The sequence below is a fragment of the Rattus norvegicus genome, chromosome 4, assembly GCF_036323735.1.
Source record: "Rattus norvegicus strain BN/NHsdMcwi chromosome 4, GRCr8, whole genome shotgun sequence".
NCBI classification, from domain to species: domain Eukaryota; kingdom Metazoa; phylum Chordata; class Mammalia; order Rodentia; family Muridae; genus Rattus; species Rattus norvegicus.
This window is the reverse complement of record NC_086022.1, coordinates 41670533-41686404: the sequence shown is the minus strand read 5'-3', so window position 1 is coordinate 41686404 and position 15872 is coordinate 41670533. Positions and strand designations below refer to the sequence as shown.

The 15872-nt window shown below is 37.9% G+C and overlaps 1 protein-coding gene across 1 annotated transcript in view; it reads left to right on the top strand.

The window, feature by feature from the left end:
* The window catches only part of Thsd7a (thrombospondin type 1 domain containing 7A), a 438249-nt gene that overhangs the window by 179120 nt on the left and 243257 nt on the right, over nucleotides 1-15872 (top strand). Inside the window, exon 2 of the mRNA NM_001191970.2 lies at nucleotides 255-1086. Coding sequence (NP_001178899.2) covers nucleotides 255-1086 — 832 coding nt within the window. The remainder of the gene's footprint in view (nucleotides 1-254; nucleotides 1087-15872) is intronic.

Genomic DNA, 15872 nt, shown 5'->3' with positions numbered 1-15872 from the left:
AGCAAACTTTTAGTAATCCCAAAAGGGCCTGAAGTGAAATTGCCCCAGCTGTTACCTTATATAGACTCCTTGACACAGTTCCCTCTTGTAAAAGTACTCAGGGACAAGCGTTACTTTTCCAGTCGTCTCGTTCAGAGACCTACTTTATAAGACGTCGGGAAGTTAATGTACTAAGACTAGAGACGTCTTTCTAAAATGGGAATGGTACATCACTTTCTTCCTGCAGCCCTGCTAACTTGTGTGCTGTTTTATAGGTCCCTGGGGACGGTGTATGGGAGATGACTGTGGACCGGGCGGCATCCAGACTCGGGCTGTGTGGTGCGCTCATTCGGAAGGCTGGACAACGTTACATACGAACTGCAAGCAGGCTGTGAGACCCAGTAACCAGCAAAACTGCTTCAAAGTGTGTGACTGGCACAAAGAGTTGTACGACTGGAGGCTGGGACCCTGGAATCAGTGTCAGCCTGTGATTTCAAAAAGCCTCGAGAAAGCACGAGAATGTGTGAAGGGGGAGGAAGGCATCCAGGTGAGAGAGATAACGTGCATCCAGAAGGACAAGGACATTCCCGCAGAGGACATCATCTGCGAGTACTTTGAACCCAAGCCCCTCCTGGAACAGGCCTGCCTCATCCCTTGTCAGCAAGACTGCATCGTGTCTGAGTTCTCGTCCTGGTCTGAGTGCTCCAGGACCTGTGGCAGCGGCCTGCAGCACCGCACTAGGCACGTGGTCGCACCACCACAGTTTGGAGGCTCTGGCTGTCCCAACCTCACTGAGTTCCAGGTATGCCAGTCCAACCCCTGTGAGGCAGAGGAGAGTATGTATAGCTTGCAGGTAGGGCCCTGGAGCGCATGCTCAGTACCACACTCACGTCAAGCCAGGCAAGCCAGGCGTCGTGGCAAAAACAAGGAGAGAGAGAAGGAGAGAGGAAAAGCTGTGAAGGATCCAGAGGCCCGTGAGCTCATCAAGAAGAAGAGAAACAGAAACAGACAAAACAGACAGGAGAACAGATACTGGGACATCCAGATTGGGTACCAGACCAGGGACGTGATGTGCTTAAACAGGACTGGGAAGTCTGCGGACCTCAGGTAAAGTCTAATTCCCAGTAACATACCTACCTATCTCCTGTCTGCAGGAACAATAGGGACTTCAAACTCACGGTACTTACTCCTGGAGTATACATGTGACAGATATTCCTTAGTGCAAGGCTTTGGTAGATCTCTTGGTGGTGGTTTTATTTTGTCCATGTGCAGACTCCTCCCTATTTAAAGGTTTCCTAGCCCATAGAGAATGATTCTCGATGACAAAATACAACTTCTCGGGAAAGGACACATGGGTCCATGGTAGACCACTCATCCAGCATCTGTGAGGCCCAAAATTCAGTTCCCAGCAACTCAAAGAGCAACACTGCTTCTTTTAGCAGTTTTTTTTTCCTTCCCTACCAGAAAAGGAAGTAAAATTATTTGGAGCTCGGAGTTTTGGGATTTTTGAATACAGATATTTATCTGAGTGAGTTAATAGACTAAGGCACACTTGTAATCTCTCCAAGTTTATAGCATTTTCAGAATTACCCTATAAACAAAACCTGCTTTTAACAACTACCTAGGGAACCATACCTAAGAATAATATTCTCTCGCATTTTATAAAACAAAGTAACTCTCTCCAGTGAAGCAAATAGGAAAGCAGCAGGAAATAAGGAAGTAGAAGGTATTTAACCAGGAGTGGGCTAGCTTTGAAAATGTAATTAATTGGCAGCAATTCCTAGATGGAAATCATTTGGCAGATTATCTTCTGGTACGTAAGGACTACATTATGAGATGCTACCTCATGTATGATTCATCTGTTGTGAAAATGGTATTAATTGAGGTTGATAGGAAGAATATGATGTTCCCTGGACTGGCTAAATTTTGCTCTGAGAGAAGCCAGACTCTCTGGGAGTGGCTTATCTGCATCATTTGCATAATTGCCTTTCCTGGCATACTTATGAAGTTTTGATTTGGATGGAACCTAAGCAATTATAGCATCATCACTCAGAGTTTTATATCCTGTTTATTGTAGCATTGACATTGGGTGTGCCATCTCCTTTATCATGCAGTCTGTCCTCTTGATTAAAACCATAAGATAAATGTCACCCAATGACTCAACCCATATGCCATTGTTGAGCCACTGGAGATCTTGGAAAAATCACCACTTCCTGTTTACTTTGCCTGCTGCTTTCTCAGATAATCCACTGGTTTATTTTTCCCACGCTCTCCGTCTTTCCCTCACCTGTTAATTGACTTGTTGGCTGTGGATTTTCAGATATAGGTGAGAAACCTTTTTGGAAGAGTTTATAGCTTAAATAAACAAGTAAATAAAAAAGCATGATCTGTTCATCAAAGACAAAAACTTTCTCTCATAATATTATTGTTCTGGCTGCCTCTTATTTTAGGTCATCATTTTACAGTACCAGATTCTGACCCTTGGGGTGTGCTTCTGCTGGGCAAGCACTCTACCACATATCTACCTGCAGTCCTTCTTGCTGTTTTGAGCCTACTTGCCACTTTTCCCTGCCTTTAATTCATACATTTCATTTCAGCTACCCAGTAACTCACATTGCCCCTTCAGAGTGTCTTCTTCCCAATCCTGTTTACTTTGCTGATTGTGTCTGCTTCCCTGGCCTCCATTCGCCAGGTTCATTTTAGATATGTGTGTGCATTTGAACCTCCATACTGACACATTTCAATCTGCTTCCCATTTGGTTCTTAACTCTAATGGCTCCAATCCTTTATCCCTGGTGAGTAGTAGTTATCTTAGTGGCAAGGCTTCCACTGAGCAACTGAATGAGCCTCTAGGGCAACTTTGAGTTGACAGAGATAAGAAACTTGGACAGCTATTGTGTCTTGCCCCTCCATGCATACTTCAGATCTCCAGAGATGCCTGAATTCTCCATGGCATCAAGGTGTTATAGAAATAATATGGTTTCCTGATCAGAGTTCACTCTGCACACTTAGAGATTAATAATGGGAAAAGCTTTTTAAAATTGCGTGATCTGTCTTTGCCTAATGCTCAAAAGTGGAGCCGGCTTCAAATAGGCTTTACCGACTTATATGCATACACTTTAGGCTTAAGCATTCCACACCCATTATCATCCTTAAATCTTTCCTGTCCCATCCTGAAGTTACACTTTGAACATTTAAATAGTAGCAAATCTCTCCATGTAGGAAAATGGACAATTTACATAGCAAACATAATTGTCAGAAATATTTCTCATATGTACTAATGTTTTTTTCTTTTTCTTTTTTAATAGTTGTTATGTAGGGTCATCTTGCAACCTGGCAGAATAATGCTTTTCCTGAGTACAAGGGACTTAGTGGCAGACCAAAACTTAATGGTGGTTGTGACCCTGAACTGCCCACTTGAGATTCCCCTTAGAGGCACTTTCCTTGATACCAGGATGGGCCTAATGGCTGGTCATGAGTCAAGATTGTTTCCTTTTGTTATGGGAAGGCAGCATAATTGAAGGTGCCTCTTGAGAACAAATTTCTTTCTCAGTTTCTTTTTTCTATTTTTTTATTCATTAGTTTATGTCTTTACATTTCAAATGTTATCTCCTTTCCGGGTTTTCCCCTCTCTCATCCCCCCTTCTCCTGCTTCTATGAGGATGCTCTCCCTTCCACCCACCCACTCCTACCTCAATACCATGACATTCCTCTACACTGGGGAAAAGAGCCTTCATAGGACCAAGGGCTTCTCCTCCTATTGATGCGAGACAATGCCATCCTCTGCTGCATCAATTTTTTCTCTAAGTCTTCCAATGGGGACCCCATGCTGAGTCTGATGGTTAGCTGAGAGCATCTTAATCTGAATCAGTAAGGCTCTGGCAGAACCTCTCAGGAGTCATCCATTTCACGTTCCTGTCAGCAAGCACTTCTTGGCATCAACAATAGTGACTGGGTTTGTTGGCTGCCTATGGGATGGATCCCCAGGTGGGCCAGTCTCTGGGTGGTCTTTCTTTCCTTCAGTCTCTGCTCCACTCATCGTCCCTGTATTTCTTCCCATCAGTATTTTGTTCCCGTTCTAAGAATGACTGGTGCATCCACATTTTGGTCATCCTTCTTCTTGAACTTCAGATGGTCTGTAAATTGTATCTTGGGTATTCCAAGCTTTTGGGCTAATATCCAATTAGCAATGAGTGCATAGCATGTATATTCTTTTATGAATGGGTTCAGGATCATATTTTCTAGTTCCATTCATTTGCCTAAGGATTTCATGAAATCATTGTTTTAGATAGCGGAGTAGTACTCCATTGTGTGAATGTACCACATTTTCTATATCCATTCCTCTGTTGAAGGGCATCTGGGTTCTTTCCAGCTTCTGGCTATTATAAATAAGGCTGCGATGAACATAGTGGAGCATGTTTCCTTGTTATATGTTGGAGCATATATGCCCAGGAGTGGTATAGCTGGATCCTCAGGTAGTACTATGTGCAATTTTCTGAGGAACCAACACACTGATTTCCAAAGTGCTTGCAAACCCAAAAATGGAGGAGTGTTCCTCTTTTTCCACATCCTTACCAGCATCTGCTATCACCTGAGTTTTTGATCTTAGCCATTCTGACTGATGTGAGGTGGAATCTCAGTGTTGTTTTAATTTGCATTTCCCTGATGACTAAAGATGTTGAACATTTCTTTATGTGTTTCTCAGCCATTTGACATTCCTCAGTTGAGAATTCTTTGTTTAGCTCTTTAATAGGGTTATTTGATTCTCTGGAGTCAAACTTCTTAAGTTCTTTGTAAATATTGGATATTAGCCCTCTATTGGATGTAGGATTGGTAAAGATCTTTTCCCAAGCCTGGTTAGCACACTACTTATCTTTTACTCAGATTGGAGGCTGTGCTCTTTAGCTAAATACTATTCTATATAACTTAATATTTCCTAAGCAAGTTTCCTAGCAAATCCTTTATAGCATCAATTTTATGACTTCAAGTTTCTCCTGTGCCGAACAGAATGGCATTTTCTTGATATAGATAGTAAGGATTGGCATTGTAAAAAGGATTTTTCAAACATTTTGAGTTTTGTTTAAATATTGTTAAAGGTTGTGCTTGAACAAGGAAACTCACCTTTAGGCTGTCAAGCTGTCAAACATTGTGTATGATAATTCTAAGTAGAAATTAAGAATCAATTCACTTGTCATAAATTCTCTATATCCTTAGGAAAACATATATGCAAATGTCATTTTACTGAGATATCATGGGAACTGAATATCTGGGAACCTTTGTAATTTTAAATATATTTATATTTAAAACAACTGGTTGAGCATATCAGATTCTATACAGTGGTAAAGATTAAGGTTGTAACAATCCAATGGTAAGGATTGCTATGCTTGCAAGAACACACATTTCTTCCTCTGCAAGAGTGACGTTTAGCTAGGTTTCAATAGAATCTTATTTGGGCTAGGAATCAATGAAATTGGATGAGATAGTATGTCAAGCATTTCTCTAGAAAACCAAAACTATTAAAGAACAATGTGGCCCAAAACTGGAAGGGAAGTCACTGTTCAAACTGTAGCCTAGGACATTAAAATGATGGTAGGGAGAGGCATAATGGCAGGTGGCCAGCTCAGTGAGCTCAGTCCGAATCTGACAATTCTCCAAGAGCCACTTCACTCCAGAGTGTTGCTTGTTGAAGGAAAGACTCTCATCTGCATACTAAAGGCACACATTTCAGGAACCCCTAGGAACTGTGCTGTAAGTAAAACAAGACACACTTAGTGGAAGTACTTGGAGACTTTTGAAAATACCTTCCACTTAAATTCACTTTGTTTTGTCACATTTTCTAACAAAGGCAATTAGTTGTAATTACAAGCCCATTGGAAACATTGCCAAGAACTGTCGGAAATTCAGCCCATGAGATTCCTGAGGGAATACGAATGAATTTGAGTTGGAAAAGGATTCAGGATGGTTAAATCAAAAGAGGTAGATCTAGCCAGCATTGGGAAAATTGCAACAAGCAAACACGTAAAAATACAAACGGTGAACATATAAAGAACAGAATAATATAGTAACATATAGAAATACTGACATGCTCACCTATAAGTCTCTGATTTCTGTAATCAATTTTATTCTTGTTTTTCTATCTAGAAAATAAGTCACCACATGCCAGATGGCTCTCTACTTATTGTTTCTTCTTTTTTTTAATCAGAAATTTTGTAACACAATCTCTGGTATCTTTAATTGTTAATTAGAAAGTTATATTGCTGTTCAACAGAATCAATGTCTTTGTGTTTGATTCTTATTTTACTTTAAAATACCAGTTATTAACAGATCCAGTACTTGTTTTCAGGCTAGCTGTCTAGAGTTGTGATATGAAACTGTGCATGGTGAATGTAAAATGTGCATGGTGCTGAATGCCTTTAATCCCAGCCCTCAGGAAGCAGATAGGCTAATGATCTCTGTGAGTTTGAGGCCTGATGTCTGTGGAGAATTCAAGATAGCGGGGTTATATAGAGAGACTCTGTCTCAAACAAGCAAGCTACAAGCAAACAAACCCCATAAATTAATTGATTTTAACTAGTAAACATAAGTATAAAGCTAAAGGCTTGGCCATAGTCTATGAACACATCAAAACAACTAGAGGACTTAAAGTAATAGAGGATTGGATAAAAACAAACAACAAAAAGAACCCTAAAAACTAAAAAAAAAGCAACCAAACAAACAAAAAAATGCAAAGTTGGTGAAATAATTCAGTGAGTAAAGGTGTTTCTGGGCAAGCTTGTCCAGCTGAGTTTGGTCCCTAGAACACACATAAAAAAATGAAGGAAAAGAGTTGATTTATCTCAGTTGTCCCCAGATTTCTTTAAGCAGTGCCATTCACATCCTGTCATCCTCTCTTTACCACTACCCACTCTTCTCTATGTGTGTGCACACACAATAATAGTAAGAAATTTTCTAAAGAAGAAAAATGTTATATAAGCATAGACAAATCTATGGCCTCAATTCAATGGTATTCAAAGCAGTGATAAACAGGCTGTGTACATTTTCCAGAATGGAGTAATATTTCTATAAAACTGTACATGGGGGATGGGAAGGAGAGTACAGTACAATTTCTAAAAGCCTTCCAAGTTTTGTAATTCCCAATGAGCCTTCCAAAAAAGTGTCTAATATCTTAGACATGAAATCTTGTATATATCTTTCTTAGAAGAAAGCTCATTCATTTTCAGCATGGGATACTGATCAGTTCATCCTGAAGCAGGATACATTTCGAAGCAGTGAATATGGCGTCCCAGCACAACAGCCTTGGCTGTGCCTGTGCAGTTTCCCTAACTTGATCCACTATCACTATCTGGCTACTGACGCCCTTTCCCACACTAAGATTTTGAGAGCTGATGAAATTGCAAATTTAATTCTACCCTTACTAAAAAAGAAGAGAGAAAATTACCTGCTATTTAAGGCAGCATTGACTCCTTTGGTTATTTGAAATCCATTTATAAAATGACTACTTCTCAGGCATACATATCAGGCTTTTACATTTTCAATTTTCTAATAGTATCCAGTGTTGACATGCCTGTCAGAGAGTCCTTTGCACATCTTTTAAGCATGCCTTGGCTTCCTCCAGATTATGCCGAGAAATACTCACTGTGGCTATTTCTTCTCCTTAGCGAGTAGATAGCGAACAAGAAAGCCATATTCCTCTCAGAAGGTAAGTGCTATGAGGAAAGTTATGCCAGAGTTATGAAAGGTCCAGCCCCAGGCATTCTCACTAGCTTCTGTGTGTAAGGGTCTGTGAGCAGAATATTCCGGAGGCTCCTTGACCTCTTCTTTCTCAGATTCTACCAAAGGAAGAGGTAGTAGTATTCCAGAAAATAAAAGAAAAGAAGAAAAGAAAAGTTGGAATTCAGCCATGGCCAGATTTCTCTAACAAAGGCAAAACTCTCCTCAGCTCCAGGTCCATAATTTTCCTGGTGCCCACCTCTAAAGTGCTTCATCACTACTAGGCAATTTCTCTTTTGTAAATAGTAATTTTGTTCAACTTTTCAGATTAATAAGTATGAGCTTGAAACTTGTTTTCTGCTGCCTTACTAAGTGACAGCTACACGTAAGAGTAAAATGTCAGAAGCACAAAAAGGAACACTGTCCCACATCAGAAAAACTAAGCAAAATCCAATTCTAGGATACTATTTTTTCATTATAACCAATCTGACCCTAAAGAACCAACAGTACGTTGAGGTGCCAAAGTAAAGGGCAGGCTGGCAGAGAGTAACCAGGAAGTAGTGAGCTCCTCATGAAAGGAAGTCAATAAGATCCAGAATCCTGTCCAAAGGGATGCTATTATGGTTAGCATACTGTCGGAGCTCCACCCCTACAGTTATTTGGCAACGGCCACGGTTGCTCTGCCCCATAGTTACCTGGCAACAGCCAGGTATACCTGATACTATAAAAGGGGCTGCTTGCCCCCTACTCGCTCTCTTGCTCCTGCTTCCTCTTGCTCTCTCTTGCCCCTTTGTCCCTTCTCTCCCCTTTCTCATCCCCCATTTTCTCCATGTGCTCATGGCTTACTTCTACTCTACTCCTCTACTCTTCTATTTCTCTCTCTCTCTCTCTCTCTCTCTCTCTCTCTCTCTCTCTCTCTCTCTCTCTCTCTGCCCTACTATACTGCTAACTCCCCTCCCCATGCCCTGAATAAATTCTATTCTATACTATACCATCTTGTGACTGTTCCCTCAGGGGAAAGGGATGTCTCCACATAGGCCTGCTGAAGCACCCCCTTTTCTCAGACCTCCATGGAACATATCCCCCCTTTCTTTATCTTTTTATAAATGTAAAATTGGTTCCAAAACTTGGGACAAATCCTCTCTTTATCATTTTATAAACACATCAACTATTAATGCTGAGTGGGGTTGTACAGATTTGAGGGGGTGACGCAGAAAGAATATGGAAACAACAACAAAAATACCAACAGCTCTGACATCTGGATGCCAATGTCAACTGACCATGTAGGAGTGTTATGTCCACAGGCTGTTCATATGTCAATCTAGGTTGCAGTGTGTAGAAGAGTTAGCACATGCTGAAACCTATAGAGCTTGAGAAATGAAGCTTAAATGTTTGGACTTTATATCCCCTGGGTGTAAATAGCTCTAAATGTATTAGTAATGAGGTGTGAGCATGTCCGAAGGGGTGTGTTTGTGTGTGTGTGTGTGTGTGTGTGTGTGTCTGTGATTTATTGATATGATACAAACAGGAAGTTATAAAAGCATGCTGTATGTATAAAAATCAGAATAATTAAGCTTTAAGGTAAAGAGATTAGAAAATAACTTGAAATCATTACTGATTTATTTTGCATTTAACAAGGTTCTTTTACTGTGTGTGTGTGTATGCAAATGCACTTGTATGTGAATGTAAGCATGTGCATTTGTGCATTCATGTGCAAGCTAGAAGATCAACCTTAGGTGTCCTTCCTCAGGTATTGTCACCTTGATTTATGAGACAGAATGTCTCATTGGGTTGGAGATTGCTAATTAAGCTAAATTGCCTAGCCATACGTCCCGAGGATCCATCTGTCTTTTCCTTCCCAACACTATGATTACAAATGTACACTACTATGCCCGCTGTTTTCAGATGGGTTTTAGGATAATCTAAGGTCCCACTAAAATATTCAGCAAGAATTGAATCAAACTTTATCTCCTCAATACCTTACTTGAGTTATAAGTCAAACCATGTTAGTGATTTATTGAAAGAGGGTGTTGGGAGAGAGAGGTACACTTACTAAGAAAGCGTATTATAATTCTCAATAACTATTGACATGTTTCAATTCATGAACTGCGACCATTACAAATAATCCCAACAACTTTCCCCCTGAGAAATAACTACTTTGAATCTGAGTAGATTAGCTTTTTGCACCTTTTTATAAAGTTGGTCCAGAGTCATTGTGCTGGTCTACATTCTCATTCTGTTTGCCCGTTCCCAGAGTGTAATAGAAGGAAATAAGTAAAGCACCTACTTGTCTATAATTAGTTAGAAGGAAACACATGCCCATTCATGTTCCTCTGCCATGCTGTTTGCATTCACTCCGAAAGACTAGATTTCCCAAATGGTGAAAACAAATGCTAGAAGCACATAGTCTCCACTTAACTACTGGGTCCAAGATACCTATTGTGATCAAAGTTATAAGGCAGGCCATCTGCTTTTCTGTGTGCAAGTTCCCACTTAACATCATTTGTTAATTATAATGCATTTCTCTTAAAATATGTGATTAAATTTATAGATGACCACATTTTCCTCTTTTTGCTCAAACTCATTCTACTGTTCTTTTCTTTAATCTGATATCATTCATTAAAAATATAACTAGCAAACAAATGAGTAGCTGACCCATACTTTACACATAAGGACATTCAAGAACAAGTCTACTCACATGTATTAATGGTTATAATTTGTATAGGCCCAGGTAAACTGTTACTTAGAAGAAAGATACAATATTAACCACTGCAGTTTCCACTCAACTAAAATAATGAGTATTCATGTCCAGTACACACTGACTCCCTGAAATTTAAAGGAGTCTTTCCATTTTTAAAGCTTGAACCTTTTAGTAAATTACAAGGCATCAACTGAGAACTATGGTAAATGGTAATTCTTTGAGCTTATAAAACATGTAAAAGAATGTTGCCAAAAGGTACCTTGTATTCAATTAAGAGACTATAGGCTTATGTTTATTTCATGAGACACCATTTTGAATATATCTCAAATCTCAATATTATGGAACCTGGTGAACACCAAGCAATCACCATCACATTGTTTAAATTAGATTTTCCTGTTAATACTAGGAAATGTACCATCATTAACATCATAAATACACACTGGTGCTTTCTTGGTATTTGTTTGTTTATCTTAATCTTCATCTATTATAAACATCCTTATTTTCTTTTACTTGTGTTTTTACAATTTCAAACTGGTTATCTATCTACCTATCTCTCAACTCTCATCTATCTATCTACATATATATGATGTTTATATGTTAGGAACATACATGCATATGGAGGTCAAAGGGCTTTTGAGAATGAGTTCTCTTCTTCCACAGTGAATTCACATTATCCAGCTTGTGCTCAGGTTTTCATGGCAAGTACTTTTATTCACTTAACGTCACTCATACCTACCCTGATTCCACATCTTGAATCCATTAAGATAGCTTCTCACAAATGCCACTTACTTGCAGTTAATTAAAGACAAACTAAGTTCTCCTCTAATGAGTGTCTACCTGTAACTCCTAGCACATTCAGACTATCAAAGTGAACATCAGGGTCACTTCCCAATTCTAAAGAAAGACTATATCACAGCCAGAATATTTCTACCACCTTAAACTTCTCTGTTTCATTTCCTCTGAGTATTTTTAATTCACTTTAATAAGGTACAATTGACATATAAAAACAATTCATATGTAATATATAATTATTTACTACATAACAGGGATTTGCTGATTACACTAAAAATATAATGGATCATAAAACTCCTTACAACCCAGTGATGTTGTGGCTGATGAAACATAAGAACATTGCTTTGCTCATGTGTTTATCATGGTACTAAGGTAAACACACTATGCTGCCAATCAAAAAGGGCAAAACAGTACAACCATATAAAGGCGAAACAATACAGAATAACAGGTATAAATAGGTTATACTATCTAGGTTCTTATAAATATATTCTCTAATGGCTACAGATGACCAACTAATTAACTAATGATACTTCTCTCAGAAGATGATCATGTCCTTAAGAAATTTTCAACTCTACACAGTTGGCTGAGTTTAGTGATCAGAATAAATTTGTGAAACCATCAAAGCTATAAAGTTATACTTGTCACCTCACAGCAGTTTTTTTTCTGATCCTTTTTATTGTAACAAAGGCTTTACTAATATTATTTTATGTGTTAGGAGTATCTAGGATCTATTCTTTTGTAAATTTTAAGCATAAAATATAGCATAGACTGTTCTTGTTTGAGAAGGACTCAGGGACAGGACAAGTAAACAAGAGAAAACTGTGGGAAGCATTTTAAGTAGTTGATCTAAGTTACAGGAAGGGGTGTGGAGTCTCAATGAATCAGGTCAGCAATATCCATGCATAATCCTCTCCACCCCACACAAACTAAATAAGTTTCCTTCCTCACTTTTCTTGCTGGCTTTATTGGTACCTCACAGTTGGTTGTTCTGTTTGAGTCTCTTACTTGAGGTGGTGCAAGAACAAGTTTCCTATGGGAACAGGCACTCCCTCCAGCAGAGCAGACTGTGATTGGGGTAGTGACCTTGTAGCTCTTTGGCAGTAAAAGGGATCTCACCCATTGTTTTCAATTATTTGCTGGAATTTGGCGAGCACCACATCAGTACTAATGAGTTTTCCTCTGACAAATAAATCAATAAGGGTTTTTAAATGGGAGGAAACATTTCAAAAGGAAAGAAAAAAATACATAATTCCCATAGGAGAAGGAATTAAATAAATCATTATAAAGCTCTATTTGTATAATCTAATAAAGAATGCACTAGCTTGCAGGGTTTACTAACGAGTTACATTACAGTTTCATGTATGTGTATTTAATTGCCTTTTAAAATTGTTATTCAGCCATTGGCTTTTTTTTTTCATAATTTTACTGTGCTGTGTTCTTACTTTTCTAATTTCACATAAATTCATTATGTGAGAGATTTTATGTTTGAGAGCTATCTTTTTTCATTCTGATTACAAATACATGTGCACAGACACTGGTTTCTAAAAGGCTGTTATGCTGGAAGCATTTCTGAGTAGTACTTGCTGGGTTAAGAATGACTGCACATAAACAAAATGACTGTGCTCTGCTCAGTACAAGGAAGCCTCTGTACTGTAAAGGGTTGGAATGCCAACACAGGCATGCCTAGTGTAGTGTTCTGGAATAAACAAAGCAAGTTCTTTCAACAAGAATGCACTGTATGAAAACAGTCATGTCAAAATGAAAAATGTCCTAACATTTGTTTCTAATAAATATAAAATGGAGTAAAAATGTAACTTTGATAATTTTCTTACACAAATACAGAGTTGAAATAATCGCTTCAAGTTTTTCACACCCAAATTTATTATCTGGCTTCAATTTTTTTTAAAGTTTTGTGTATACCCCAGTCTTACTTGAAAGTGGAATAGAAAAAAAAACCTGACACTTGTGATGAGAGACCTCATATCTTCTTCTTTCATAGGTTATTCATCATGTTCATGTGTGTATTAATAAATAATAAGCACTCATTATTACTAATCTTTTCTTTGAAAAAGTCTTTGAATGACATTGATTTTGATGATCTTCTCCCCAATGATTTGTATACTCTAAATCTAGCAGTATCTTGCATACAAATACGTATGTATCCCTATGGGTTGAAAGAATAAGTAGAATATCATGATTTCAGTTTTCTTTACTCTCTCTACGTGGGGGAATAATTCCCATTTTGTGTAGTATACATTCTGTGTCACTTTAGAGACTGTCTCTATACATTAAAAATTGTACTGGGCTTTCATTTTGCTCATGGGAGTGGATTGACTCTTTAAACTAACAAAAGTTATATAATCTAGTCATAACAATAATATATGACTCCTCACGTTATGTAGGAGTGTTAAAAAGAGAAATTAGGGCAAGTGGCTCCCTGGTGGTGCTTTTTAAGGTAAACTTTTCTGCTTAGTCTGAAAGAGTGTAGTGTCCTTTCTCAAAAGTGCTTGGAAAACTTAAGACCTATTGGACACTAGAGGAATGGTCTCGTGCTACTTGCATAACAGACAGAATCAGATAGCCTAGATTCAAGTAAGAGCTCTACCACTAATTTCTTAACTCCAAAATGAAATGGTATCCCAGTGGTGCACATGTAACAGGATTATTATTAGAATACAAAAATCTATGCTTGCAAAACGGCTGTGAAATTGAGAATTGCTATGCAAAACAAATGAAAATAAAAGATAGTTTTTAAAATAATTAGATGCTAAAGATCAAAGATTGTGTTGAAAAAAGTAGGAAAGAGGAGGGCATAATAACTTAGCTTCTTAGACTTTATAAATCTTTCAAATGATCAGAGTAATATCTATTGGACCAGAACCAGTGTGCATATACTTAAATTAAAAATCTTTCTTAGCCTTATGTATCTTTAATATGCTAAAATGAGATTAGCAGTAAAAATATACTTATAACTATATTTTTGAATATCAAAAAGTTTTATTAACATTAAAAGAAAAATTTCAATATTATCGAGTAACTTCAGTAGTGTTCTTTTTTATTAATCAATTATTTATTTACTACGCATATATTATTTTTATCTGCCCAAGTCACAGAATTTCTGATTTTACTCATAGAAAAGCTGTTTTAAAGTTTAGGAATATCCAAAATATCATTTAAGAGTTATCTCTGTTCTAATTTTGTGTGCAAAAGTCATCCTATCATGGCAAGTATATTGAAAGGTCGTGTTTGTAGGGTTTGTGATATTCAGGAATATCAAAAATATACATATATATATGTATGTATGTATTTATGTATGTATGTATGTATATGGCAACTTGATGAAGCCCTTCAGTGTTGCTCATGTTCATGTGTCTTTAGGACGGGGCACTGTGATTGAATATCTTAACAGTAAGCTGGTTCTTGAGAATATAAATTCTCCCTCTCTGAGGCACCATTAATTTGCTCTTGTTCTTCATGTAAGGTTGGGGTCTTGCACCAGTGGAAGAGGGGGCATATCTTGCCATGTCATTCATTATTACAGCTCACTACGTTCAAAGCTGGGTAAGGGGATCATCACTTTTCATCTCTGTGTGTGTGAATATCAATTTCCAGCACTGTGAAACCCTGTAAGGTCTATAGTTCTGTAGCAACTTGAATACACAGCTATGCAGTGTCTTCAGCAATGGGGTTTATTTTAACAATATAGAGTATATTCAGAGGTATGGAACATCTGTATCAAATTAAATTTTAACAGACATTTCTCAATGCTTTCCCCAAGTTTGTACACCTGATATTTCCTTTACCAATGTAAAAATTATGTTTTGTCTTATTTCTCTAAGCAGAAGCTTTTGTTGACTGTCTGATGCATGTCTAATGATAGTGCATCTTAACTTGAATTTTTGGTTTTTGTATAGCAAGTCAGAGCATTGAGTCATTGAATAATTTATTATTATTGTGTGAATGTTCTGGAGGTACTCGTGTTCTCATGGGTGTGTGTGCATTTGTGGAACACTGATATCTTCCATAATCACCCTCTACCTTTATTGAAGCAGGGTATCTTGATAATCTCAGATCAAACTAATTTGGAGACTCACACTGTTCAGCTTGCTCTGAGAATCCCCTGTGTCTGTCTTCAGTGCTGGGCTGCTACACTAATCCAGAATTTACCTGAGTGCTGGGGATCCAAATGCTATTCACCAAGCTTGCAGGACAAATGTGTTTATGCTTAGTCAATGTCCTGGTCACTCACCCTTTTTCATTTCTATGTGGATTGTCCTGTTCTTTATATGTGTGTTTGTAGATAAGAAGCAAAATATTGTGATCTTTGTTTCTCTTTGTAACATTACATTTTATAGTAATTTAGATTATTTCATAATAACTAACACTCTATAATAAACATTGAGACTGTCAGCTGTATCATTAATGAGATGACTCATACAAATTTTAAATTTTAAATGTCAGAAAACATGTTTGCTTTTGGCCGCAGCTTCTGCACTGCAGCTGATGTACAGTACATTCCAAGTAATATACATCTAGTTAAGCCTCTTGGATTTCTTGAAAGATTTGCATTTTGTTGTTTAATATTAAGCTTACACATTTAATCCAGTAGACCTCACCTGTGCATGTGAGAAATAGCTTCATTTTCCTTAGCCTTTGCTTTGTCTATTTGTCAGCACTGTAGAACTTAAAA